The sequence below is a fragment of the Ictidomys tridecemlineatus genome, chromosome 6 (genome assembly GCF_052094955.1).
Source record: "Ictidomys tridecemlineatus isolate mIctTri1 chromosome 6, mIctTri1.hap1, whole genome shotgun sequence".
NCBI lineage: Eukaryota > Metazoa > Chordata > Mammalia > Rodentia > Sciuridae > Ictidomys > Ictidomys tridecemlineatus.
The window spans coordinates 43,767,529-43,794,797 of NC_135482.1; the positions used below are offsets into that span (position 1 = coordinate 43,767,529).

At 35.6% G+C, this 27,269-nt stretch overlaps 1 protein-coding gene and 1 long non-coding RNA gene across 14 annotated transcripts in view; one reads left to right on the top strand and one right to left on the bottom strand.

Annotated features, from left to right (window-relative positions):
• Positions 1–25,299, bottom strand: part of Tmem19 (transmembrane protein 19) — a 44,599-nt gene extending 19,300 nt beyond the window's left edge. For 6 of the 13 annotated variants that reach the window (XR_013440450.1, XR_013440452.1, XR_013440448.1 and 3 more), the window contains exons 1-7: positions 25,160–25,294; positions 24,618–24,768; positions 21,904–22,017; positions 11,899–12,036; positions 11,235–11,489; positions 9,490–9,699; positions 7,438–7,631 (exon numbers count right to left, since the gene is read on the bottom strand). Coding sequence is in view for 8 of the 13 variants with exons in the window: in XM_078053124.1 (XP_077909250.1) it covers positions 7,468–7,631; positions 9,490–9,699; positions 11,235–11,489; positions 11,899–12,036; positions 21,904–22,017; positions 24,618–24,747 (1,011 nt within the window). In the remaining 5 variants the exon portion in view is untranslated. Of the gene's footprint in view, positions 1–3,358; positions 4,440–7,437; positions 8,805–9,489; positions 9,700–11,234; positions 11,490–11,898; positions 12,037–21,903; positions 22,018–24,617; positions 24,769–24,947; positions 25,080–25,159 lie in introns of those variants that run through there. The other 7 variants (XM_078053123.1, XM_005330417.5, XM_078053125.1 and 4 more) reach the window with 7 other exon arrangements.
• An 11-nt stretch (positions 25,300–25,310) lies between these two features.
• Positions 25,311–26,788, top strand: LOC144378608 (uncharacterized). The gene is made up of 2 exons (XR_013440454.1): positions 25,311–25,464; positions 26,137–26,788. It is a non-coding gene; the product is annotated as an uncharacterized LOC144378608 (long non-coding RNA).
• The last annotated feature ends 481 nt before the right edge of the window (positions 26,789–27,269 follow it).

Here is a 27,269-nt window from a genome sequence, read left to right on the forward strand (position 1 = left end):
GGTGTACGCCACTAGCCTGGCTCAAATAACTTTTTATTCTTTTAAATCTGAATGTTTCATTTTTAAAATTTGTTTATTTTAGATATACATAGCAGTAGGGTATATTTTTGACATATTATATATACATGGAATATCAATTAACTTTAATTAACCCTTCTTGTGGTTGTACATGATATGAAGTTTCACTAGTGGTATATTCATATATAAACATACGAAAGTTAAGTCTGATTCATTCTTCTGTCTTTTCTATTCCCTCCCCTCTCCCTTCTCTTCATTTTCTTTTGTCTAATCCACTGAACTGATCTATTCTTCCCTCTTCCCCTTTTTTTATGGGTTAGCATCCACATATCAAAGAGAGCATTCAGCCTTTGGTTTTTTGGGACTGGCTTATTTCATTTAGGATGATAGTCTCCAGATCTATCGATTTACAATTACTTTTTAGGGCTAAGTAAAATTTCACTGTGTATATAAACATTTTCTTTATCAAAAGGACTTAAAATCAGCATACTAGAGTGATACAGCCATACTGTTTACAGCAGCTCAAATAACTTTTCCTTTTTTTTAAACTTTCTTGTATTTCTTTTTCTTTTTTAATTTTTTTTTGAGAGAGAATTTTAATATTTACTTTTTCGTTTTCGGCGGACGCAACATCTTTGTTTGTATGTGGTGCTGAGGGTCGAACCCGGGCCGCATGCATGCCAGGTGAGCGTGCTACCGCTTGAGCCACATCCCCAGTCCCTCAAATAACTTTTCATGGCATGATAAAATGCTTATCCCATAGGGTTAAGTGATGAACGCAAGATGTAAAACTAATTATAGTGTGATACTTTTTATTAAAATAAATAAAAAAAACTCATGTAAAAGATGGGAAAAATAATCGGGGTGGCTGGCGTTGTGGCTCAGTGGTACTATGCTCGCCTAGCACGTGCGGGGGCCCTGGGTTTGGTCCTCAGCACCACATAAAAATAAACAAACATAATAAAGGTATTTGTCCATCTACAAAAAATAAAATAAATAATTGGGAATGGTGGTGCTCATCTGAAATCTCAGTCACTTAGGAGAAAAATTGCAAGTTCAAAGACAGCCTAGGCAATTTAGTGAGACCCTGTCTCAAAATAAAATTTAAAAAAGGCCAAGGATGTAGCTTGTGATAGAGCACTTGCTTAGCATGTGGGTTCAATCCCCAGTACTGAAAAAAAAGCGGGGGAATACATATACTAAAATATTAACGATGCCTGTCTCTGAGTAGTACAATTATGAAAATTGCCCTCTTCTTACCCTTATTTTCTAAATTTTATATAATCAAAATAGTATTTAAAATACAAAAAAAATTTAAAAACATATTTTATATATAACAGGGCACAGAGTATGTAACTGAAATAGAAATTGTTTGCCAATAGTTGAGCAAACATACTTGTGAGGTCCATATTTGGGCACAATGTACCATAGCACTTTTTTAAAAAAAAATATTTATTTTTTAGTTGTAAGTGGATACAATATGTTTATTTTATTTATTTATATGTGGTGCTGAGAATCGAACCCAGGGCCTCACACTAGCTAGGGGAGTGCTCTACTACTGAGCCACAATCCCAGCCCTGTACTGTAGCACTTTTAAAGAAAAAAATTGATAAATTTTCCTCTGCTCTGGGGATTGAACCTGGAGCCTCATGCATAAAAATTAATTTTGTTCAATAATATCTTATAATATAAAGACAACTTTAGAATTTTATTAGAACTATAAATTGAGTTACTATAAATAATACTCTATATGAGCACAATAGATATGTGAAAATCTGTACTGAAAATGCACATTTAAAAAAATATTTTTTGGTTGTAGATGGACACAATACCTTTATATATATATATATTTATTTATTTATTTTTATGTGGTGCTGAGGATTGAACTCAGGGACTCACATATGCTAGGTGAGAACTTACCACTGAGCCATAACCCCAGCCCCTGAAAATGCACATTTCTAATAAGTTTATTTTCTGATACTCTTAGATGGTATCAACGTTTTTAAACCCTAGCTAGATGAGATTGAGAGGATATAATACAATTGCTATTATTATTCTAGCCCCATAATATATAAACTATATTTAGTTCTGAAGAAAGTTTTGAACCCTTTCTACACTGGCTACTGTCTACAATAGGGATGTTGGTAGTTTAAAGAAATAGGTTAAATATCAGTACACTGAAGGTATTTGTTTAACAAATGCTCACTGTGTGATAACTGCTATAGTTAAAGTGTAGGATATATATAAAGGATAGCTAATTCTGTCTGAGGGAGTCTGGAAAAGCTTCTTAGAGGAACAGCCACTGAATTGGTTTTTTTAGGATGGATAAGGGAGGAAAAGAACACCAGGCACAACAGACAGTGTATGCAAAAGAAAGCATGAAAATGTTAGAAAAGATTGTACTCACTTATATGAGATATATATGTATTTTATAGCTTTGTGTCTGGGCAATGGCATGGGAAAATTAACCTAAGATTCTTTGTTCTAGAATTCTATGACCCGTATTAGGGTATCTGCCATGTAAAACTCCAAATGCACATAGCTAAGCAAGATATGAAGAATTAATCTGAGGGTGTTCATTACTTACATTAAAATTCCATTTTATTCTTTTAGTTCATTGCTAATAAGGTAGTTTACAAAGAAAGAGTAGCATTTAAAAATAATAATGGGAGAGGTATATGGGAAAGAGGGGTAATTACCAGATAATTTGTCTACTTTCAGCCTTTTTCTTAATTCAAAGAAAAAAACACGTTTGATTGAAGACCTTTAGAAAAGTACTTAAAATTAGTTTTGTATTTTCTTTTCCCCCACTACTGGGAACAGGTCCTCAAATATGATAGGTAAATGTTCTGCTACTGGGCTCCGCCCCAGCCCTGTATATGTATTTTTAACATCTTTAAGGAGACACAATTTATATACTTATTTAAATTTTTTTAAGGAATATTTAATACATCTGTAATCTTACCAGATAACACACTGATGTTTTAATGTATGTCTTTTATTTTTGCTAGATTTTTTTGGTGATATAAGCAACCTGGCTTCAAGCAGCAAAAGACATTACTAATTATAAAATTGACTTTAAAAAAAAAAAAACTCCTAAAACAAATATGTAAAAATTATCACAAATTTTTACCAGTGATTATTATCTTGGGGAAGACAGAAAGGGGCCAAAATTACTAAAGGGGTAGTAAAGGCCAAAGAATATTTTAGTTTTATCTTTAATGATTAAAAAAGAACAGATTCAAGGCTAGGAATGTGGCTCAATGGTAGAGTGTTTGCCTAGCATGTGCAAAGCCCTAGGTTTAGTCTCTAGTACAGCAAAAACAAAAACACACACACACACACATATTCATTTTATTACTACATTAAACATTAATAAAAAAGAAAAAATCTAAATATATAAGAAGACTTGTCACATTTATAAAGTAAATTTTAAAGGGAGAGATTATGGTAAATGAAAGAGAACTGACATTTAGTCTTGGCAGGGAGAATAATTTCAGGAGTCCTGTTCTGCCACTTTTTCACTTCCCCTACAATAATTTCCTGACTCATTAGTTTCAAAACCATTACTGGTTTCACATGATTGAGAAATGTTGGAATCATCACAGTCCTCAGAAATTCAATTAGCCAAACTGTTTTTTTTATTTTTTATTTCCCTCCAGGAATATGTTTCCAATTATTGACTTTCAGAGACTCTTAAGAGAAACACTGATTAGAGTCTAACAACTTAATTCAACAAACACATTAAACACTCATATATTTTAAAAATATTCAGGACTTACTGGCAGTTAGAGCAACAAAAACTCCATAAGGAGATTAAATAATTAGGCTGCATAATTGTTTTCTTCTTTTTTTGGAAGTACAGGGGATCGAACCCAGAACTTCACGCATGCTGAGCAAGTGCTCTACCACAGCTATATTCTCATTCCTGTGTTTTTACTTTTAAAGCACATACAATTCATCTGGGATTTGGTGGCTCGCAGTTCATTCTCATTGTGGTGGTACTGGGGACATCAGATAAAATATCAGGAATATCAAATGATTGGGACCTAGGGTATTCACTGTGCATTAATAGTCAGCAGCTGTTCATACCGAAGGCAGGTGCAAAGTTTAAAACATCTCATTTCACAATTTTTCTCTTTAATAGTTCTTTTTCTAATTGAGGTGGAGTTAGAATTTCTGCAGCCAGTATTCTATATTTATAGCAGCTAGAAACAAGAAAGAGATATAAAGCATAGATAACTCAAGGAGGGAAAAATACTAAAGATGGAATGAACTTCTGTGACAAGTCTGTGCTGTCCTGGTAGTCCCATGTGATGTCTCTTCTTGAAGTCTTCTTCAAAAGCTGCCTTGGGCCACATACACTTTGCAGTCCTCTATTATGTTATAGTATATTAATAAATAATACACCTTTAAGCTACCTAGGCAGAAGCACATAATATTTTATTATATTGTTACATGGAGCTCTCTCCATGAAAATGTTTTTAATATAACTGCCCACCTACCCAAGAAGAATAGTTGAATTAAATATCCAATTAACAAAAGATGTTACAGAAAATATATGTAGGATTAAAAAAAGAAAAAAGGACAGAACCTCAATTCTTTATCTGTAGTTTTCATATCCAAGAACTATGGATTGTTTCTTCACAAGTTTGGTGACAAAACCTGACATGACTTAACCTGAGGCTCTTTACATTCTTTAGTCATCACCTTCAGTGGGGCTATTCATAACTCACCACAAAAGTAGGAGTGCATTTGATAATGGGTTTCTACCCTGGACTTTTTTTAGTAGCTTTGAGTGAAATATTCTATGTAGATCCTATTAGTTTTTTAAATTCTGAAAAATTTTGATTCCAAAACACAATTAACCCTAAGTTTTCAAACAAAGGATTGTATAGTAATCTCTCTCCACACTGTTAATGACCAGGTGATTGTACCAAACCTAAAGCTGGTCCCAGTAAGTACTTTTGTCCCTTAGTATGTCATGAGGATGAATTTCTAGGAAAAGAGGAAAGGCATGTTCAAATAACATGTGGGCTGCATGAAAAACCGACAGCAATGACAAGAGATGCAGATGCAAGACAGTGCACGATTACCAGAAGCTATCAACCCCAGCACTCTGCTGATTGTTGTTTCCCTAAAAACAAGACATTCCATTCTTTTGATGCTCTGCTGATTGTTGTCTCCCTAAAAACAACACATTCCATTCTTTTGATGCTTCCTTCAGATACAGTGCTTTAAATACAGATATTCTTAATTCTGGGGTTCTCAACCTGGCTAGATAATAAAATCTATCAGAGGGTTTTGTAAAAATACCCAATGCGGAGCAAAGACATCATTTTAAGACATTTTAATTTACTTGGTTTAAAAAAGGGCCTTGATAACAGAGTTAAAAAAAAAAATCTCTACATGATTTTCATGTGCACCCAAAGCTTTATAAAATTTCAATTTCCAGGCTATATCCTATATCAGCTAAGTCAGAATTTGGGGGCATGGAGCTTAGACACAAGTTTTGATTTTTAAAAACACGCAGGCCAGATGCAATGGCACATACCTATAATCCCTGGAAATTGAGGCAGGAAGACTGCAAGTTAGAAGCCAGCCTCAGCAACTTAGCAAGACCCTGTCTCAAAAAAAAAAAAAAAAAAAAAAAAAAAAGGCTGGGGTGTAGTGCCCCTGAGTATTGAACTCCGGTTCTAAACTTTTTTTTTTTTTTTTTAAATTGCCCAGGTGCTTCCAAAGTTTACCTAATTTCAAAACCAATGTTGTGATCCACTGAGTTGATTGAATGACTTAAGAATTAAGGATGTAAACTATTTTGTTTTCCTTCCTAAACCAGTCAGTTCCAAATCATCACTACAGTTGGGTGACCACTGAAGAATTCTAAGCTGTTTCCACTCTCAACTGGCTTACTCATGGAGTCCTTTCCCAACTTTTTTAAGGGAAAAGGGAAGAATGGTACAGAAATGACAGGAGAAACATCTTAAGATATATTTGGTAAAGTACTCTGTTCCTTGTTAAAACTTCTAGTACATGGTAGGTCACAGTGAAGAACAAATTTGAAAATTTTAAAGCTACAGTATAAAGGAGGGCACAAATTAGAAGGTACGTAATAGGAAATCAAAGTATTTTTCCAGTCATTTATAAAAGAAAGCTAGAAAATGCATTAAAAAATCACCCTTTTGTATAAGTAAAAAGAATCAATTAAAAAAATAGGTAAGTGAAAGGAAGTCTAACAAGGTAGAGGAAGGAGAATGGGGGAGGAGAGGAAAGATTGAGACCTGAAATCAAACTCCATGCATAATTGGTCAGGATGAACCCAACCACTGTGTATAACTATAATGATCTAATAAAACAACAACAATAAAAACTAATGTCTTGGGTCTGGGTGAAGGCAGAAAGGGAGAGGGGAAGTGCTGGAAAGTGATACTGGCCAAATTTTACTGTTATATTGTATGCATATAGGAATATGTAACAAACCTCATCATTATGTATGACCATAATACACCAATGAAAAAATGTGAAAAGAGAAAAAAATTGAATTCAATATAGTTTATTTTCAGTGCACAACTGAAATATATAATAAGGTGTACTTTTTTAGATAATTTTCTTTGATTTTAGTTAGAAATTATTTTCACACTTTCTAATGTCATATGAAAAATAAATTTACCTTTTTTCATTATTAACCTGGAGTGAGAGAATAATGTCACATAATTCACTAGGACCAATCTTTGCACTTTTCATAATTACTTGTGACTGGCAAGGTAATGAGAGAAGGTCAGGATAGTATGCTTACTGAGGTTTCCACACAAAATAGCTTAAGCCATTAAAAATGAATATAACATTGGGGTAATTTTTTTTTTTAAAGAGAGAGTGAGAGACAGTGAGAGAGAGGGAGAGAGAGAGAGAATTTTAATATTTATTTTTTAGTATTTGGCGGACACAACATCTTTGTATGTGGTGCTGAGGATCGAACCTGGGGCGCACGCATGCCAGACGAGCATGCTACCGCTTGAGCCACATCCCCAGCCCCACATTGGGGTAATTTGTACAGTGACATTTTTCTGTTACAATTGGGAACCATTTTAAAATGTCATCACTCTCAATCCTGACACTGGTTTAAACAAAGCAAAATAAAATTTCCATTGACTATGTAGATCTTTCAGTTCGATATATAGCAATATGTAGAGAAAATGTAGCTCCCCTGATCAAGAAGCTACATTCAGCAGAAGGAAAATATGCATAAGTTCTATGTAATTTTCTCTTTCTCTAGAAAGATACTAGCTTTTAAAGTGAGTTGATGAAACTGTGGAATTCCATCATAATAGAATACGGATATAGTTCACATTTTCACTTTAACATTACAATTATTATTATTGTTAGGATAAAACTTAGAATTGCAAATTTATTTGAACTCACCAGTTTCAACCAGTGGAAATGAAATAAAGTTCACTCTCTGGGCCAAAACCCCCAAGCAGCTGTTGGGAGCAAGAGGGCAATAAGAACAGAAGAAAATAGATTCACTGCATTGTTATCAAGAATGGGTTTCCCTGCTATGTGTTTTGCATTATTTGTAGGGTTGTTGACTACCATGCCAGTGCTTTCATCCAAACCTGGAATAGAAAAGAAGCAAATAAGAAGATTCAAATACTAGATTAAAAAAAGAAAATTGGCTTTTTCTCCAAAAGAGACCACCTTTGAAAAACTCAGTGACTTGTACAATGACCTTAGTAAATAATTTAAATGGTGAGATACATGGAACCTTTGATTACAAAGGTTTTGAATAAATAAGTTTCAGCACATCTCAATAATATTCTCTCAATACCTCTGGAGTTCCTTTGGAATTAGAATGGAGAACAATAAAAGGACAGGTTGCCCGAAACTGGCAGGCTAGGCCTGCCTTCCCAGTAGTTTCCCATCAAAGCCAACCTGTGAGGCTCCTCAGAATAGGAGTAAATGTATAGCCTCAGCACTGGACACACATGGCCCAGCATGGTGATGAAAAAAGAATGCTATGGTTTGAGTGTTTGTCTCCCTCCAAGATTCATGTTGGAATCTAAGACCCAATGAGATAGAAGTAAGAGTTGGGGCCTTTGGGGAAGGGATCAAGTCATGAGGAATTCATTCTCAAGAATGGGATTAATGCCCTTATACAAGAGGCTCCTGAGAGCTGCCTTGTTCTTTTGCCTGTCTGCCTTTCACCATGGAAAGATACAGCAACAAGTATAATCTTGGAAGCAGAAAGAGAATAGTGTCTTGTTCTTGAACTTCCCAGCCTCTGAAACTATGACAAGTAAATTACTTTATTGTTCTCTTTGCAAATTACCCAATATAAGGCATTTTTCATAGCAGTAAAGACTAAAACAGCAGCACACAAAGATTTAGGGAATAAGCTAACCCCTTCCACTGCTCACATTTTATTTTTCAACTCACTCAGTGTAAGAAGTTTTCCCTGCTAGAACCCATTTTAAATAAAACCTAGGTTTCTTAAAAAAACAAAACAAAACAAAAAAACCCACATGTACTATTGTGTAGATAGAGTCTCTGTCTCTTTAGTATAAATTAAAACCAGATTGCTTCTTCCTAAGCATCTGAATGAAATTAGTAAAACTGAAAGAACAAACATTCTGACAAGTGGAGAGGGGAATAAAAGGATAAGTAGATTATCTTGGGTTTGAAGAGCATGAGATGGACTGAACTCAGGGAACCTTCTTTAGCCTTCAGTCTCTTCATGATGTCAATCAAAGGAGAAAATATAGTTGGTGACATGTGCAGGAAATACACACCTAACAGGAAATATACGTAGAATGAAAGGGCCAGACAGCACCAGAAGCAAGACACAGAATTTTGAGGAAAACTGACTCTCCCATTTACCTTGAGTGGGACTTAAAACTCAATGGTGGTATGTAACTGTAGCCTTAGCTCCTTGGGAGGCTGAGGCAGGGGCATCACTTGAGCCTAGGCATTGAGACTAGCCTGGGATATCTAGTTAAATACTACTTCAAATAAAACAAACTACTCCAAAACTCAATGATGAAGACATCAAGCATGATATCACAGTAGGAAAGTAGGTAATGTGTATGTAGTCATATTAGTACAATAACTATCTATCAAATGGACTTGAAGAAAACAAATGGAAGGAGGTGCATTAAAATGAGCTGATCCTAAATGTCCTACTTTCCTGGGATTAGATGGCTCATAATCAAAAGTGTCTATTCCTTGCACTAATGTATCTTCCCCTCTAATCACTGCTCTGTAGAACTCATTCTTTTTCAATGAATTTAACACAAAAGAATTAAAAAAAAAAAAAAAACTGTGGAAGAGATTCTTCCCTGTCATTTCTGGTCCTTCAACAATCCTGTATCTTTGGGTTTCTTTTCCTTTTTACATCTTTAAAAAAAAAAAAATTCCATATCTTCCCCCATTTCTTTGAAAAACCAATAAATTACAATAATAATGTAATGGTCTTACCAGTAAATTGCATTGTTGCCCCTAAATATGAGTCCACAATTGATCCTAGCAATCCAGCTAGACCTCCAAATGCAATAATGGGCCACTGTGGAGCAGAAATGTCTAAATCACTCACAAAAACCAACTGTGTGAGGAAGTATGCAATGCCCACAAAGGTACCACCAAGGAGGCTTGAGGCAAGTCCCACCATTGTAACACCTCCATTGGTTCCTAAGAAGAAACATAAATAAAATCATCTTGTTAATAATCAGTACATAGTCAAACAAAGTCAAACAAAGCTATGTAAAGTTAATTACATAGCTTTGTAACATTATGGTAGCTATGTAATTAACATTAACTTGAAAGAGTTCTCTTTTTAATTAAAAAAATTTAAGTGAATCATAACATTGTATATATTTATGGTATACCATGTAATATTCTGATACATGTATATATTGTGCAGTGTTCACACCAGGGTATAGATATCTCCTCAAAAATTTACCATCTTATCATGTTTAAGGGGAAAAAATTGAAAATCCTTTCTTATAACTTTCTAAACATATACAATACATTACTGTTAACTCTAGTTACCCTACTATGCAATAAAACAGCAGAAGTTCTTGCTCCTATATAACTTAGTCCCCAGTAATTAAACTTTCCCCATCACTCTCTCTCCCCTATTCTCCCTAGCCTCTGGTAATCACCATTATAAACTCAACTTCTATACGGTCTACTATTTTGGATTACAAATATAAGTGAGATCATGCAGTACTCGTTAGAAAGAGTTCTCTTTAATGCAATCTCTAGACTATAGCTTATTTAGAAAATAGTCCTTTTTCTTCAGTAACTCTCAACATTCTAGTAGTGAACCAGAATGGTTCAGTGGAGCTAGAATGCTATTTCTCTGTGCCTTAGTTTCCTTTTTTTTTTAACAATGAAAACAATACAAGAACAAATTCATATGATTATTATGAGTACTAAGTAATATTCTATGTAAAGCAGCCAGGATAGTGCTTTGAACATAGTAGGTCTTCAAAATGTTAGCCATTGTAAGAATGATGATAATGAAGAAGAGGAATAAAAAAGGAAGATGAGAAGAAGGTGGAAAAGAAAGGAAGGAAGAGAGAAGATTTTAAAAAGGAAGTAGAAGCAGTTGCTAATGGTAATAGGGGACTGAGATATACCTACATAAATCCTTCACTATCCACACGGGATTGGTTATACCAAAATCCTCGAATGCTCAAGTCCCTCACATAAAATGGTGTAGTACCTGCACATAACCTATGCACATCCCACCTTCCACATAATTTAAATGTTTTCTTGATTACTTATAATAAATACTAACACTACACAAATGCTGTTTAAATATTATTATACTGTATTATTTAGGAATAATTGTAAGAAAAAAATCTAAGTGTTCAGTACAAACAAAATTATTTTCCTTTAGATATTTTTAATCTACTGTTGGTCGAAACAATAGTTTGAAAGACTATGTTAAAAGCACTTATTACATATAGGATCTCAAAAAAAACTCTATTCCTTATATTTTCCTTTCCCACTGATTAAGTCTGTGGGTCGGTCTCTATATTCTTGTACTATATATTCAGGTCTTGTTAATGTTTCCATCAAATATTAGTTAATATCAATAATTTAATATCCTATAGCAATTTTCCGATTAAGAAAACCAAATAAAATTCTTAAAAGGCACTTAAATACATTAACAGGGGTGTTTTTGTTTTTGTTTTGAAACTCAAATCAAGACTCACCCACTGGAACTTTCTCCCAGGTTGTTATTAGCCTTGGCGGACTTTTACTCAGTACTGTGCCAACTTCTGAAGCCCAGGTGTCTCCAGCAGAGCAGGCCAGTGCAGCCAAGAGAGATAAACACATCCAGGAAGCAGTGTACTGCTTAGAAAAATCAATTGGCATTTCCCCGGGGCCATTTTCTATCATGTACAGTAGAGCCAGCTCAGTAGGCACAGCTCCATTACAGAACACCTGGATCCAATTCCTCTGCCCTCCTGGAAACAAAGAAGTAGATAAAAAACATGAGAAATGTTTTCTTCTCAAAAGGAAATGCATGCAGTTATAAGAACTTTATCTTAAAGTGTAGAAAAATAAAAATGACTAAATTTTTTTTTAAAGTTTTAAGAGTAATATGGCACATTCACCCTCATTTTATGCTGGTATTAATAATCTAAAATAATTAATGATAGACTCTAGAGCTTCTAAAATGTTGCTGTTACTTCCTATTGCAGTAAAGTAAATGATAAATAAAGCTACTAAAGTAACTCTCAAAACTGATCTGTTGACAGACTAAATATGTTCTGATTAAAAGCTTATGTTATTAAATTCCATTTAAAAAAAAAAGCTTATGTTAGGATAAAACAGTTTACCATTTTGAGTAATGTTGAATGTAATTAAGTTTACCTTCCTTATATTCTGAATCTAAACGCTTCTTTACTTCTCCTTTCCATTTTGTGAGTTTTGAAGAAGAAAGGAAAAACATCAGCAAAGAGGTAAAAAAGCTGAAATTTGCAATCGTTAGGATAAATCCAACCACTAGCCCTGAAAGAAACATATAGACACAGAATTATACTTAATCCATATATTAGTGCTGAAAAACATTGGTGTTTTTCAGTAATTTTCATATTACAACATGAATGTACACTTCTAATACATTTGCAATTTATTAAACTATTACCAAACAGTAAACTGAATGTCATTTTAATTCACTGATAAAATTTTTTTTGCCATATTTTGATCTCCTTTCAAACAATGTTTTTATTATTTGAGACAGCTGTTTTATAATCAAATTGCAAAACAGAATAAATGACAGTAATTTTATTATTAAACAATACATATTACACACATACACTCAAATTCATAGTTTGAATAGAAGGCTAATCTAGAGAATTTTCAAATTACTGTGGCCCTCTCTGAGGTTGTAAAGATTACGGTTTTTGAAGTTTCTTTTATGATTTTCCCCTATAGCCTGGATTTTTTTTCCCCTAGTTTACAGAGGAAAGTCAAAGTTAATCTTTTTATACTTTTCTAAAAAAACTTTCATATGTTCTCTTGCTGAACCTCAAACTATGCTGAGGGGAGTTTTTCTTAGCTAAACTGTCCTATGTAAATCCATAAAATGTTACATGCAACTAAAAATGGAATATGTTCTGTGAATGTTATTTTATACTTTTAGACTTTTCTGTCTCTTTAGATATTTTCCCCCACTTCAGTGCTGAACCCAGGGATGCTGAGCTATATCCCCAGCCATTTTTATTTTATTTTGAAACAGGGTCTCAAAGTTGCAACCTTCCTGTCTCAGCCTCCTAAATCGCTGGGATTACAGGTGTATGCCACCATGCATAGCTGTCTCTAGATTTTGTGGAGGTAAACAAAGAAGAAAGACTGCATTTATTCATTTTTCAAAGGGTGACTGATTGCAAGGAAGTCTTATACAATCTGTAGTTCAGCCAGGAAAACAAAGAAGGAAACTTATACTTCATGACACAGGAGGAGGGGGGAAAGCAAAGAAAAGATTGTAATATCTCAGTGATGTGGGAGACTAAGGCAGGGGGATCACAAGTTCGAGACTAGCTTCAACAGCTTAGTAGGGCCCTGTGTCAAAATAAAAAATAAAAAAGAACTGGGGATGGAGCTCAGTGGTAGCATGCTCCTGGGTTCAATCCCTAGTACTTGCTGTGGGTTATACAGGAAAGCGGTTATAAAGCCTCTCTCTAGGTAATTCCATAGGGAAGAGTAAACATATTCTGGAATGGGTTAGCCTTAAAGGCCTTTTATTACAAAATTTGAAATTATTCTTGTGAATAAAATTTGGTGGTAGAGGGAGTAAAGTACCTTCATATTTATTATAATGGTTAGTTAACCCTATAAAAATGAGTCAAAATATAATGAGTGAAATTAGCCATCTATAAAGATGACAAAAACATAAAAGAGACAAGTGTGTGAATCTTAAGGATACACCAAATTCAATCAAGGTGACCCCAGGAAGTCATATGGGGATGTGATTGCCCTGAGAACATCTTAACCCAATGAATACCACTTTCTATTTGAAGAGTATGCTAATAGCTGGCCCCAGTGGCACAAACCTGTAATCCAGTAGCTCAGGAGGCTGAGGCAGGAGGATCTTAAGTTCAAAAACAGACTTAGCAACTCAGTGAGATGCTGTCTCAAAACAAACAAAACAAACAAACAAACAAAATACACCCCCCCACACACACACACACATAAAGGGTTGGGGATGTGGTTCAGTGGTTAGCATCCTTGGGTTCAATCTCTGGTATTAAAAAAAAAAAAGTGTGCTAACAGACGGATGTTAAGAGACTTCTTTCACTGTGGATCATATTTATATAAAATTTTTGTTTAATGACATTGTCACTTTTGAGAATGTAGTTGCCTCATTCAAATAAAAAATATCATAGCACATTATTGTACTTACTCTTGGTGCTCCAAGTGTCCCAGATTTTGTCCAGTAGGAGTCCCTTTAAGCTGGCTGCTAGGCTCTTTTGACATGACCCCATCCTCCCCCTCCCCCGCAATATAAAAAGATATTTTAGGCTCATCCCAAACCTAACTTGCCCCATCCCTGGAGGCAGCCATTTCTCTGAGAAGTTGATTAATTTTAGTAGACATTGAGACCAAGATCTAGGCTCTCAATGTACTCTCATGGTTACTAGGGTATTTTTGTCATATGTGGTGAGGGCAAGAGAATGCACATGCACATATAAATATACAGACAACTACATACATAAGTATATACACACATACATACATATTTTAGAGATGACAAGATCACACCAATTCTAATCTATCCCTATAGATTCTCTCTTGCCTTCCCCTATTCCTTGCTCTGATTTGTTTTTGTCCTTAATAAGGAGCCTTGATTCCAACAACAATGACAAATTCACTCATTACCTCAATCCTACATTGATTTACAATTGTCTCAGAATTGCACCACCCAAACTAAAACAAAAATGTTTACTATAAATAGCCTACTTGTTTACAATTTTTCTTCTCTTCAACCTAAGACTGAGGATACATAGTTTACATAGTTAAATACTGTATCATACTCTTTCTTTTTTCCTTTCAGTGTACTTATTCATATGAAGTGCAATTGGGTTTGTTTCAGTCTATTTCCAATTTTAGATTTTCCCCACCTCCCATCCTTACTGATACAATTTTGTTTCTTAAATATGTAAAATATTAATATATGTCCAAAAGTTGAACTCACAGAAAAGGTATCATTAGAGAAATATTACTTCCTTCAGGACCCATGAGTCTTCTTCTATGTAACCAAGTGTATTATTTTCCTTCCTATGTTTGTTTATATCATTAACTATTCTTGTGTTTCTTTTTATAAAGATAAGCTTATATATGCATGCCTTTAAATTTTCCCTTCTGTTTTTACCCAAAGTGTAGCATTCTCTTCCCCACTCCATTCTCCTCCTTCCCCAACCCCTGATGGGGATGGAACCCAGGGCTTCCAGCATGTTAAACAAATGTTCTACCACTGAGCTATACCCAACTCCTGGCCCCATATTTTGTCAATTTTATTTTTTACTACAAAATGTTCTGACCTTGCTTACTCTATGGCTGACAATTTCTGTTCTTTGTAATTCTCAAGATAAATACATTCAGTTAGTAACTGAAAATTTTATTATTAAATAATATCCTATTATATAATATATGTTAATACAATAGATATTAAATAATTTAATAGTAATATTTATTTAATAAATCTATTCATTTACTAAATAAGTACTAAATAAATAATATTCTATTAAATAATATAATAGGAGACCTGGTTGTTATTCCCATTATAACCCATTTTACCACTGCTCAGCTCAAGGTTAAGGTACTATAACCAGGTAGTTATTAATTGATTTAGCCAGAGATGCTTAATTACTGGCATTTTATTTAAGGTTAGTGTATTTTAATTGTGAGTTAAAGAAACAGGGTAACTTGGTATAAAGCAATAATAAATAGCTTCATCTCTGGAATTGAACAGTCTAGAGTTGAGGCTTTGGCTGCTCCACCTGCCTCTGTGTGACTAGGAAAAGGGACCCAACCTCCTCAAGCCTCAACTTTACATTGGTGGAATGAGAATATTTCCTAACTCAATGGCTTGCTGTGAACTGTTAAGAGATAATTTTTGGAATATGCTTATTATTCTACCTAGGATGCAGGAAGCCCTCAATAAATGTTAGCTAATGTCAGTGTTAATAACAGCAACTACAGTTCCAGTGGCTCAACAGTGATAATGATACTGTGTCATTGTATTCAACCTTTAATTTTCTTCCACTGATTTTTAAAACACTACAAAATAGGCTATTTGAATGGAAAGCCAAAATATATGAAGTATAAGCAAAAGACAAAGTGTTTGCCCTCTCTCCTTCCTAAATAGTCACTGTCAAGAATCTGTTCGTCTATCTTTAAACAATTCCAAAGTGGAATGGCTCTAAAATAATTTATGTGCATTATAACAATGCTACAAAAGGTATCCATATCCCTTTTACTTTGATCATCATAAAATACTACATGAAGTGACTCATGTTCATGATGATGTCAGGTTTAGATTTAAGAAATAAATTTAAGACACTCTTTGAAGGAATGATTTCATTCATGTAGCATTAAAATATCTTGGATTTTTGGCCACTCCCAGCTATACCTGAATTTTTAGATACGTAGCTGCTACCTCTTGTTCATGTCTAGGCCACCTGCCCACTCTACCCCAGGAATTTCTAATTCTCATTAATAAGAGATTCATATATACAACAATAGGGTGCTATAAAGAATTTGAAAAATTAAGAATTATTGCTGCTGTCTTTTTGAGCTTAAAACAGGTAACTTCTGTACCCAACAGATGCCATCTGTGGGGTGGGGGAACAACACTGTTTACATGTGTCTGATAGTGGAAGTTATGCAACATCCCAAATTGCAATCAAGGTAATCTGAGTAATCTCTGGGAGAAATGAGAAAATGAGAAAGGCAGGACTATAATTTTGCAGGAATTTAATAAAATGGATTCTACTGTTTAATACATAATCTGCCTAGAGTAAAACTGTGAGGATAAAAAGATGGCTAGTTAACCCTGAATGTGGAAAGTGAAGGCCAAAAGAGACAGGTTAGCAGACTTTTGAACCCTGCCAAAGGGAAGGGGCCCTTGACCTGTGGACTTGCATTACTGTTTCTCAGACTTCACACTCACCAAAGCAACCTTCTAATTATAATCTGACTTCTCACATGGTTTGCCTACAAGAATAGGGCATGCCTGAACAGTGATTTTTATATTCCAGTTTGCCTGGTAGTTCGACATTCTATGAGATTAATAAAGTGGCATTCTGGCTCATATAGCAATCTCTTATGACAATGAGCAACACCCACCTAGTTTTCTTGGTTATATCAAATCTAGGAACCTAATGTTGTGAGGTTTCTACTTAAGAGAGACTGAACACCAGACGTGAACTATAGTGACTAAAAACAGGTAACACACCCTTGTGAGTACAACACAGAGTATCACCATGGGCCTTTACCAGCACCACCTCACCTTGCTGTGCATTTTCCTTATGCTTATAGCAACTCCTCCTGAGGGGATCTGATAGAATCAAACCTACCATTTATTGACTTCCCTGAAGAGAAATGTAAGTCATATGATAGTAAGGTTTTAATCCATTTTATTCACTGTTAAAATTCTAAGAGCTCAGAATAGTGACTGGCATACATGGAATCATCACTAAATATTTGTTGAAAATTAATGAAAAATGGTAAACCATTAAGCCTAATTTCTTGGTGAATGAAACTGAAACTTCCCATGCCAAAAGCCTAATAATAAACCGTCCGTGTTTACATGTTCATCCCCTTCATTTCATCCTCTCTCTCCAGGAGACCAGGGCCTTCACCTCAGTGTCTGAATTAAGCAGTGCCTTATCCCTTTCCCATCCTATCAATACTAAGGTATGTGTACCTGTATCATGAAGGACTGACTCTAAGTACTTAGAACTTCAAGAAAGTTCTGTAACTCCCATTTATTAATTCTAAGCACACCAAAAGCTAAAAGCATGACACAGCAAAGCTTAACAAATATTCCTTAAAACTGAAGAGTAGTAGTGGAGGGAGAACAATAATAACTGTTATTAAGAAAAAACATATATTATATCTGTCAGGTGTCAGGCCAAGCATTTTACATCATGCATAACTTCTCATGGTAAACTCAGTGCTACAGATGAATATCATTATTTCTTCAGGAAAGTATTACCAACTACTATGATATACACTGACTTTTTTTTAGTATGTATTTTTCAGTTGTAGGTGGACACAATATCTATTTCATCTTTATGTTGTGCTGAGGATGGTGCCTCATGCATGCTAGGTGAGCACTCTTCCACTGAGCTACAATGCCAGTCCTGTGTTGACATTTTTTTTTTTTGCTGGAAATTGAACCTAGAACCTCATGCATGACAGGCAAACACTCTACCACTGAAATACATCCCAAACCCTTCTAATACACTTTGAATAAACATTACATTTTTTTACCCTTAAGGCAAGGAAAGTCCTAAACAGAACATGTCATAAAATAAAAGGATTCAGAAAAAGGGAAAAAGTTTTTAAGTCAATGTATATCTATTTTTCTAAGCACCTATTTTGTGTCTAGCACTAGTCAAAGAAGCATAGGATACAGAGGCTTAAGATACATTCTTGGTCTTCAAGGAGTTTATAATCCAGTCAGAAGGTGTCCTTTGATCTCAAGCAGATCAAGTTGCTTGTTATAATACCAAGATAATTTTTAGAAACATACATATTATATGTTTGCTACCTGACTTTTCAAACATCAGTTACTACTGAAAAAGAAGTTAAAAACATGTTTCCCTCCATTTTATTTGACAATTTCCATCTAATAGTGCTAGCAGCAAAGTAATGACTTTATCAGATTTGAATCCTATTCAATGTGAATAACTCATTAAATCCTATGAAGCCTCAAACCACATAACCTTCCCAATTGGAATACTTCATCTACTCTTCCTCTAGGAGAATTAATTTCAGTTTTCTGAAACTTTTCTTGTTTTCCTCCCAGAACTCTGAATCTGTTTCTACACTAATAATAAGAAGTATATATACTCAGTGGCTTGGGAGATTGAGGCAAGAGGATTGCGAGTTCAAAGCCAGCCTCAGCAAAAGTGAGGCACTAAGCAACTCAGTGAGACCCTGTCTCTAAATAAAATACAAAATAGGGCTGGGGATGTGGCTCAGTGGCTGAATGCCCCTGAGTTCAATCCCTGGTATGCCCCCACAAGTATATATAATGAGGTAGGAGAGAAGTTGGGGGAATGAGTAGAGATAAGGAGAAAGAAACTAATGTTTGTGGTAATGCTAAATTAATAGTCATCCACATAAAAACCATTGTTGAAAACAGATAATCACTAACACTCATTGTTTATATGCTTTATAGATTATAAAGGCATGCTGTCTCACACATTATCTTCTTTGAGTCTCGCCAAAGGCCTGAACTATTTCATAAGAGATAAAAAAAGTAAGGATCTTAGGAGTTAGATGACTTGCCAAAATTCATATCAAGTACAGGTGTCAGAATTAGTTTTCAAATATATATCTTTTAATTCAGAATCAAGGTAGGTAGGAGAGGAGTAGAGGCCCAAGGGCTAAAAGAGAAGATATGGTAGTAGGAAAGAGACAAAGGAGAGGAGAAAGTAAGAGAAGCCAGGACAATACAGAGTATGGAAGTCAAAGACAGAATTTCAAGAACTTGGGGACTGGGGATGTGGCTCAAGTGGTAACACGCTTGCCTGGCATGCATGGGGCACTGGGTTCGATCCTCAGCACCACATAAAAATAAAATAAAGATGTTGTATCCACTGAAAACTGAAAAATAAATATTAAAAAATTCTCTCTTAAAAAAAAAAAAAGAATTTGACCCTTCTTAGCACCAAGGCAAGGATACCTGAGAAAGACTTTTTTTTTGGGGGGTGGAGTGGGGGCTTACCGGGGATTGAACTCAGGGGCACTCAACCACTGAGCCACATCCCCAGCCCTATTTTGTATTTTATTTAGAGACAGGGTTTCACTGAGTTGCTTAGTGCCTCGCTGTTGCTGAGGCTGGCTTTGAACTCGTGATCTTCCTGCCTCAGCTTCCTGAGCTGCTGAGATTACAGGTGTGTGCCACCATGCCTGGCTGAGAGAGAATATTTTTTAGCAAAACATAATATTATGTTTTTACACTCAAAACAGAGCTTGTTCAAATTATTTGTTACAATGAATTAATATTGCCAAAGTGCTAAGAGGAATGTCCAGAACATGCTTAAGTGTGACACAAGCATTTGTTAAATAAATAATACATAGCCATTCCTAATACTTGTTGATTATATTATGACACAATTTATATAAAAAATACCTGTGTGTCTAGCTAACTTTAATTCTCAACTATCCCATGGGGTGGAGAGTGGAAATAAACAGAATTTTAGCAATATTTCTCAATTCTGAAGAAAGGGAATTAGCATAATTCTGAAGAAATCTGCCTACCTTACAATACATGTTGGCTCATGTGTCCAGTGAACAAAAAACTTTATGGTAATTGTTTCACTTAATCCTATGACCCTAAGAATAAAATCAGGGATAGATTTAGGCCTTGTGGGGCACTACACTTTTAAAACTTAGAGGACGCTCTTTAAGAAAAAAAGAGTAAAAAATACCTTTTACTTATGCAAAACTTACAAAACCATAGGACCATAAGAGCACATTGGTAGGGCTCTCCCCAAGGGCCTTGGAAGGTACCATTGCAAGTGAGATGACCTCAAGTTTAAGCTCCATGGACTGCATGATATATACTTTTCTGTTAGATATTGAAAACACAGACAGAGAGAGGTAATAATATGAGACTCTCCCGAAGCCGTCACTACCATTCAGATTAATTCTGCCTGATTCTAGTGCTTGTTCTTTTACCATCACATTATCTTGCTTCCATGAAAGTTTAGTCTAGTTTATAAAACTTTACAAGGAATGCCTTCTGTACATAAATATGGAGGGAGCAGAATGTACTTACAGGGCAACAGAGGCTAAAGATTAATAGTATTTTAAAGGTTGGCTTAGTAAATGACTTCAAGATCTGCCAGTTCTACACAATCCTCATCCTATAGTAAGAGCATCCCATAGGAAATATTTAGGGTTAACCTTCAAGGTTTGGTTCTTTCAACAATGGATGGATACTAAAGTTATCCTGTCAAATCAGATCATGCCACTCCTCTGATTTGAAGCAGAGAAATTCCACCTACTTTAGAATAAAAGCTTTCCTGTGGTCTACCAGCTCCAATATAACCTGGTCTTTGCCTATTTTTTCAATGTTATCTCTCATTACTTTTCTTTTTCTTACTATTCCTAGTCAAATGAGCCTTCTTCTCATTCTTAAATAAGCCAGTTCTGTAGATGTCAGGCCTAGCTTGTTATTCAGCCTGGAATATGCTTCTCTTAGACTTTCTCATTATTAGCTTCTCGGGGTTTCAGCACCAAATTACCTCCTTATGAGAAAAACATCTGATGCTCTCCTCTCTACAGAAGAATGTCTTAGATTTTCCACCATATATACTTTGTTATATTTTTTTTCATAAAATTCATCATTTGAAAAGTTTTACAGATTTACTTATTATCTATTGCTCCTAAAGAATAAAAATTCAAGGAGAAGTGAAACTTTGTCCTTGTTCACAGCTATACCCCCAGTTTCTAGAACAGCAGTACACAGTAGTAAGTGGTAAGTATTTGCTAAAAGAATAACAAATGAGTTCCACGTGGTGACTCACATCTATAATCTTAGCTACTCAGGAGGCTGAGGCAGGAGGATTACAAATTCAAGGACAGTGAGGCCCTGCCTCAAAATAAAAATAAAAAGGACTAGGGAGGTAACTCAGTGGTAGAGGGCCCAAGTTCAAACCCTAGTAATAGAATGAATAAGTAAACAAACAAACAAACAAACAAACAGCCTGTCACAACTCAGTTCTGAAAAATTAATCTAGACTACGAAGAATACCAGGTTTGAACTGATCTGCTTGAAATTACTCAGGCAATTTTCAATAGTTATTCTTTCTAAATCCTCCATTTACATCTATGAGGAGTGTCAAAAGACTAATCTAACAAAAGGAGCATAATAGTCAAGGTCCTTGTAATTCTATCTTATTAATCTACTTTACGTCAATTATGAAGTTAAATTTGTATGTTACGCTAAAAGTATATGTTTGTTCCTGAATTCTGACAGAATAGGAATGTTTAGCAATGCATAACTTTATTATTGTCCTAAAATATGTAACATTAAGATTCATAGTCTTATATTCAAAATTTAAAAAACACAAGTTTATATTATATAAACAAATACTTATTATATAGTTACTTTAAGCATTGTAAATAAATACATACCTCCCAAAGCTCCACTGTAATCTAGGCTTTTCTTTTTAAAGCCATTAGAGACAATCAAAACAGGGACAACAACTGAAAATAGCCAACGCCAAGGAGAAATAGGCCGTAAGTTACCTGAAAAGTTATAAATATACAGCATGAGTCATGTGAAGTCTGCATAGTTTAGTTTTGTGAATCAGCTTTGCTAACAGCATTCTGGATCAAATACTGTCCTAAGTAGAGGAACTGAGATAAGTCATCAAAGTAGAACATTTATGCTGAGACTTATGTATTTTCAGAGGGGTAGTCTTCCAGGGGAATAGTCACTATTTCAAAGTTTTCAGAACTTTTTATAGCTATTTATGATGAAGAGTATCTCAAACATTTTTCTAAAGGTTGCATCCAGCTCACAGATATTTTGTTTAGTTCATGGATATTTTAGCTAGCATAGTATTTTCAAATAATTGAGTCAATATTTAAAGATGAGGAAATTTCATATAAAAATTCCTATTCTTCTGTTTAAAAGAGAAACTGACCAAAATGGCAGAATCAACTGAAAAAGAAAGGCCACCTCCTTTAGAGGGGCCACAACCTTTCCATTTAAAATTTTCACCACTGGTACTAAAACTGAATGATTTCTTTATGGTAAAGAAAAACATGAATAACTGCTTGTGTCCATATTTTTATAAAAAATGGGAAAATAAAAGACAAAGAAGGTCAAGTTAACAACACAAAATAGGAAAAATCCTATTTCTGGATGTGAAAACTATTGATCCACGTCTAATATGCAAAAATCTGCACAACTTCCTTCATTTGCATCAGGCACTTGGGCCTAGGGGGACACTTCAGTTTAGACATTCTAGTTCTTTCTATTTAGTTACACAAGAAGTTTCTTCTCACCTCCTTTCCCTCAAACTCTCTCCCCTACTATGCATCATTATCAATAATCAGTCCCAAAAGCTTCTGTACAACAAACACCTGATTATTTATATGTCTTTTTGCACAAGGACTAAGTTCTGAAAGAGCAATCATAATCACATAACCATACATGAGTTCAACTATACAGGAGTTCACTTTCTCATTCTCCTTACCACTTTTTCCTTTGTTATGAACTGACCACTGCTGTTTTTATAGTCGTATCAAGGAACTTTGTATATAGGCACGCTTATGCTCTAAAGCAGGATCTGAATCCAAAGTGCCTAATATTTATACAAAGTGGCTTCAGGCTTCAGGCTTTAAATGGAGACCTTTTTTTTTTTTTTTTTTTGGCAGTGCTGGGGATTTTGCTTACTAGGCGAACATTCTAAGATTGAGCGATACCCTCAATCCTAGAGTTCTTATGAAGTTATCAAACAGCAGACAAATCCTTCAATTCCTTCAAATTTCCAAATGTAAAGATTATACTGCCTTTAATTTTTATTACAGAATACATAAAATTGATAAATTGTATTACAAATATTCTCATCAAAATTAAAATATCACTGAAATTGCTTCACAAATGTTTTATGGTGCTTATTTTTCACCAAAGTGGATAAAATAATTATATGAAATATAAAGACATTTTGAGTTAGGTATAAAGAGTATTACCATAAAGAGCATTTACTAACGATTTAAAAATGTTCATGGAACTGTTTATATTATCAGGTTAGTAAACTAAATTCAGGCTATCAAAGGTAAGACACACAAACATTCACAACCATTCAGAGGATGTGTGTGGAGAGCAGATATGTTCTGCTCTTGAGTTGTTTCATGCTGTATAGACCTGCAGTGCCTAGCCCTGAGTTACTCCATTTTATAAAGCAGCAGTTTGCCATGAGCTGCTCCATTTTGAGTACAAGTAATTAGGCGAAAGACTTGGTAATTCGTCTGGGTAAATAGATAACCACAGATATTGTACATACCGAACATAGTGACAAATAACCCTCAGATGCACAAAACAATGTGCAAACTGATACAATACATTAATTGTGCTAATTAAAAATGACCACGAGTGAACTTATTAATTTAAATCAGCACATGGTGCACAGGTGTTTCAAACCCACAACAGAAACCAGGCATGCCTGTGAGTTTATGAAGTTTCACTAGATGCCACATCTTTATCTGAAACACACAAAAAGGAAGAGAACCTAATAACATGGGACACACTGAGCCCCTCACATCATCTCAACACATCAAGAGGTTGAGAGGTAACCGAATTCCTGTCTCCAGGGCTTCAGCTCAATTTGATCTCCCTCCTTGACACAGCCCATTTAAAATTGCCTAGAATAAGTTCCCAGCCTTGACAGCTCTTTTCCCTGAATAAATTCTTTGGTAGGTTTATAATTTTATCTGACCACCTACACGACTCTTTTGCACTTGTATCTGCTCTCTCTTTGCAGTCAGTGTAGCCTCCAGAAACCCCTGGATCACTGTTAACCATTCCTGAAAATTATCTATCTTTGCATAAAGTGAGTATTACAGATATGAATAAATATTGGAATGGAATAAAAGAATTTGTGATTGTCTCAGTTATGACGCCAAGTAAACCATGACTATTTTTGGTGAATTAACACTGATAAAAGTTACATAGCTTGTGAATTTGTTATTCAATAAATTCTGATATTGTGAAAAGAGACAAATATGTCTGGTCTATGCTAACAGCATAGCTTGCTCATGACGTGAGTTTTGGATTTTATAAAGGTACAGTCTCAAATTCCACCAACTACAGAAAAACAAATTAGAACATTCCTACTTACCATAATAGGTGCTAGCAGTCATTGACATAATCCAGAAAGCTAAGGAAATGCATATGATCAGGCTCAATATTACTATGTTTGTAATCATCTTCATGTATCTTTTGCATACAGTGTCATCAAGATCTGTCATGGAAAATAAGGATATGAACACCTGAGGGAGAAAACAGAACGTTTCTAAGAGCAAGTCATTTAAGTTGCCTCCAAAACACTCATTTAGAGGCAAATATAGATTCCAACATCTTCCACCAACACAAAAAGAAATATAAACTCAAACTCCTTCCAGAAACGTGCTGATGGAGAGCTCCAACTCGTCTGGGCGAGAAGGCTCACTGTTATAAGCAGGGGTGTACCCTCTAGGGCTGGGTCTCCACACTCTGGATCTGAGCTGGGACTCCACGGGAAAGGCGGAAGGGAAAGCAAGGCAGCCACTAGGCAGTCAGATCTGGAGAGCTCCGCCCACCGCCCGTCGCCCGTCGCCTCCCCGCATGCCTTCGACCCGAGCAGGTCCTCAGTTGCAAACAGGCAAAATGAGGCACCCGAACCTGGGCGAGTCGGGGAGCCGAGCCCCAGGCGGCCGAACGCTGACACGTCCCGACAGCTGCCTGCGCTGGCCCAGGTCCCAGTCCAGCTTGCCAGGGCCGATAGCCCTGGACCCCAGCTCGTGCTTCACGGCCCTTTCCCCCCCTTGCGGCTAGCGTCTGTGCGCATGCGCTTTAGTCCGTCACGAATCCGCTTCGCCCACTTGAGTATTTAAAGGGGAAGCGTCAGGGAGGTGCTGGAAACCTGGCCCGGCGCGTTTGCTGTGCGGTGTTCCTAAGCCCCTAGGTTTGGTGACGTCCTAGACCGGGTAAAGTGAAACTGCAGCAGCGCAGTTGGAAAAACGAGATGTAACTGATTTTAGAATCAGTAAATGCATTTCAAGCATAATATTCTTATATTCTGTGAGGGCATGCCAAATAACTTTATGACTATTTGGGGGGAGGAGAATATGTTAAGTTGTAGAAACGGAATTTTGTGGCTTAGGAAATCATTTAAAACACACAGTTTAGCTGGGAGCGGTTGGCACCGCCTGTAATCCCAGACTTTCGGGAAGCAGAATGATTGCACGTTGAATGTCAGCTTTGACCCTGTCTCAAAATCCAAAATAAAAAAGGCTGTGGATGGAACTCAATGGTGAAGTGCCCCTGGGTTTAATCTCAATACCGCAAATAAATAAACGAAAATAAAGTAATAATTGAAACACGCTGTTTAGTCCCTATATGGGCCAGACTCTAAAGATAAAGCTAAACTTCCTGCTAGTAGATTCTCATATAATTATTTTCGTAACACCACTTAACATTGTGAAAACGTCTGCCCTCGCACTCATAAAGTATGTGCCTTCGATTCAATTTATTTAAAAAGCGAAAGTCTTCTTAGCAATAATAATTCATCTTAGCTGATTTTGTGTTTTATTTGCAATTAATGTTTTGTTTGCCTTAGTTAATAGTAACTGATAATTATATTTCTGATTTTTTTTCAGTTACTTTCTGATAGTATAGGAAGAGTGAAGACCGGTTCAGATGGTTCACAATGGTGGCTTAACCCAGTAGTTACTTTTAAAAAACGCATATTATTTCCACTAACAGTAATTACTTTTTAAAAACGCACATTATTTTGAATCTCTAAATACAATTTACATGCCTTTTCTTTGGTAAAACATCTAATTAGCTAGTCAACAAGACCCAAATCTGTTCAGTAGTTCTAAATATAGTAGGCTTGTTTTTATTGGACTGTACATGTTCCTTCTATAGAAATTTATTATGTACCCACTTTATTTTTGTCTGTTTTGCATAGACAATCAGAATTACCTGTCTAGTATTAGTGTTACCAGATTACAGACTATTGGGTAGTTACAATTAATAATAAAAGCAGATGTTTTTATGGCTTGCAGTGACCTTGTTGTTTTTGGTCTCTCCTTAAACAAAATTATGAATTGGTCTTGTTTGTTTTGCTTCATCACAGTCATAGGGAGACCTTGTCCATCAGTTGGTGTTCCGAGAAGACCACCATCTACAATCATCAGGCCATTCCCTTAAAAACATTGAGGTCTATCTGTGTCAAGTCAGTTCCTATTGTTTCTTGTAATTGTTGGATCTGGTTAAAATTGCATATTAAATCATAGTACCAGTGAACCGGCCCTTTGTTACCGCTGTTTACCAGTCCTTGCTTCCCCGAATGCTGAAGTATAACACCAGAGAAGCACGTGGAGCCAAGTGTAGAGTGGAAAGTGGAAGGCTTAATTAAAGGACAGCAGAAAAGACTTCTCCCGAGAGGAAGGGGACCCAAAAGGTGGAATTGTGGAAGGGCGAGGCTTCCCTTTTTAATAGCTAAGGTCTTCTTTTAGTTTTCCCACATTCATGTCCTTTGTTTCCCTTTATGTTGCAATGATAGAATGCGCTGGTGGGAAGGCCAAAAGGTGGGAGATAGATGGGTTGGAGGAGTAATCTGGGCAGGAAGGGCCTGTGGTAGCTGTTTGCTGGGAGCTACTTCATTAACATTTCCTTAGGATGGGTTCCTGGACTTGGGGACATTAACATTTCAATTTCCCCAAGTGCTGCTCTGGTTTCCTGGACTCCATTCTCAATAATGGTCTCCATTTTCTTTATCTTACTC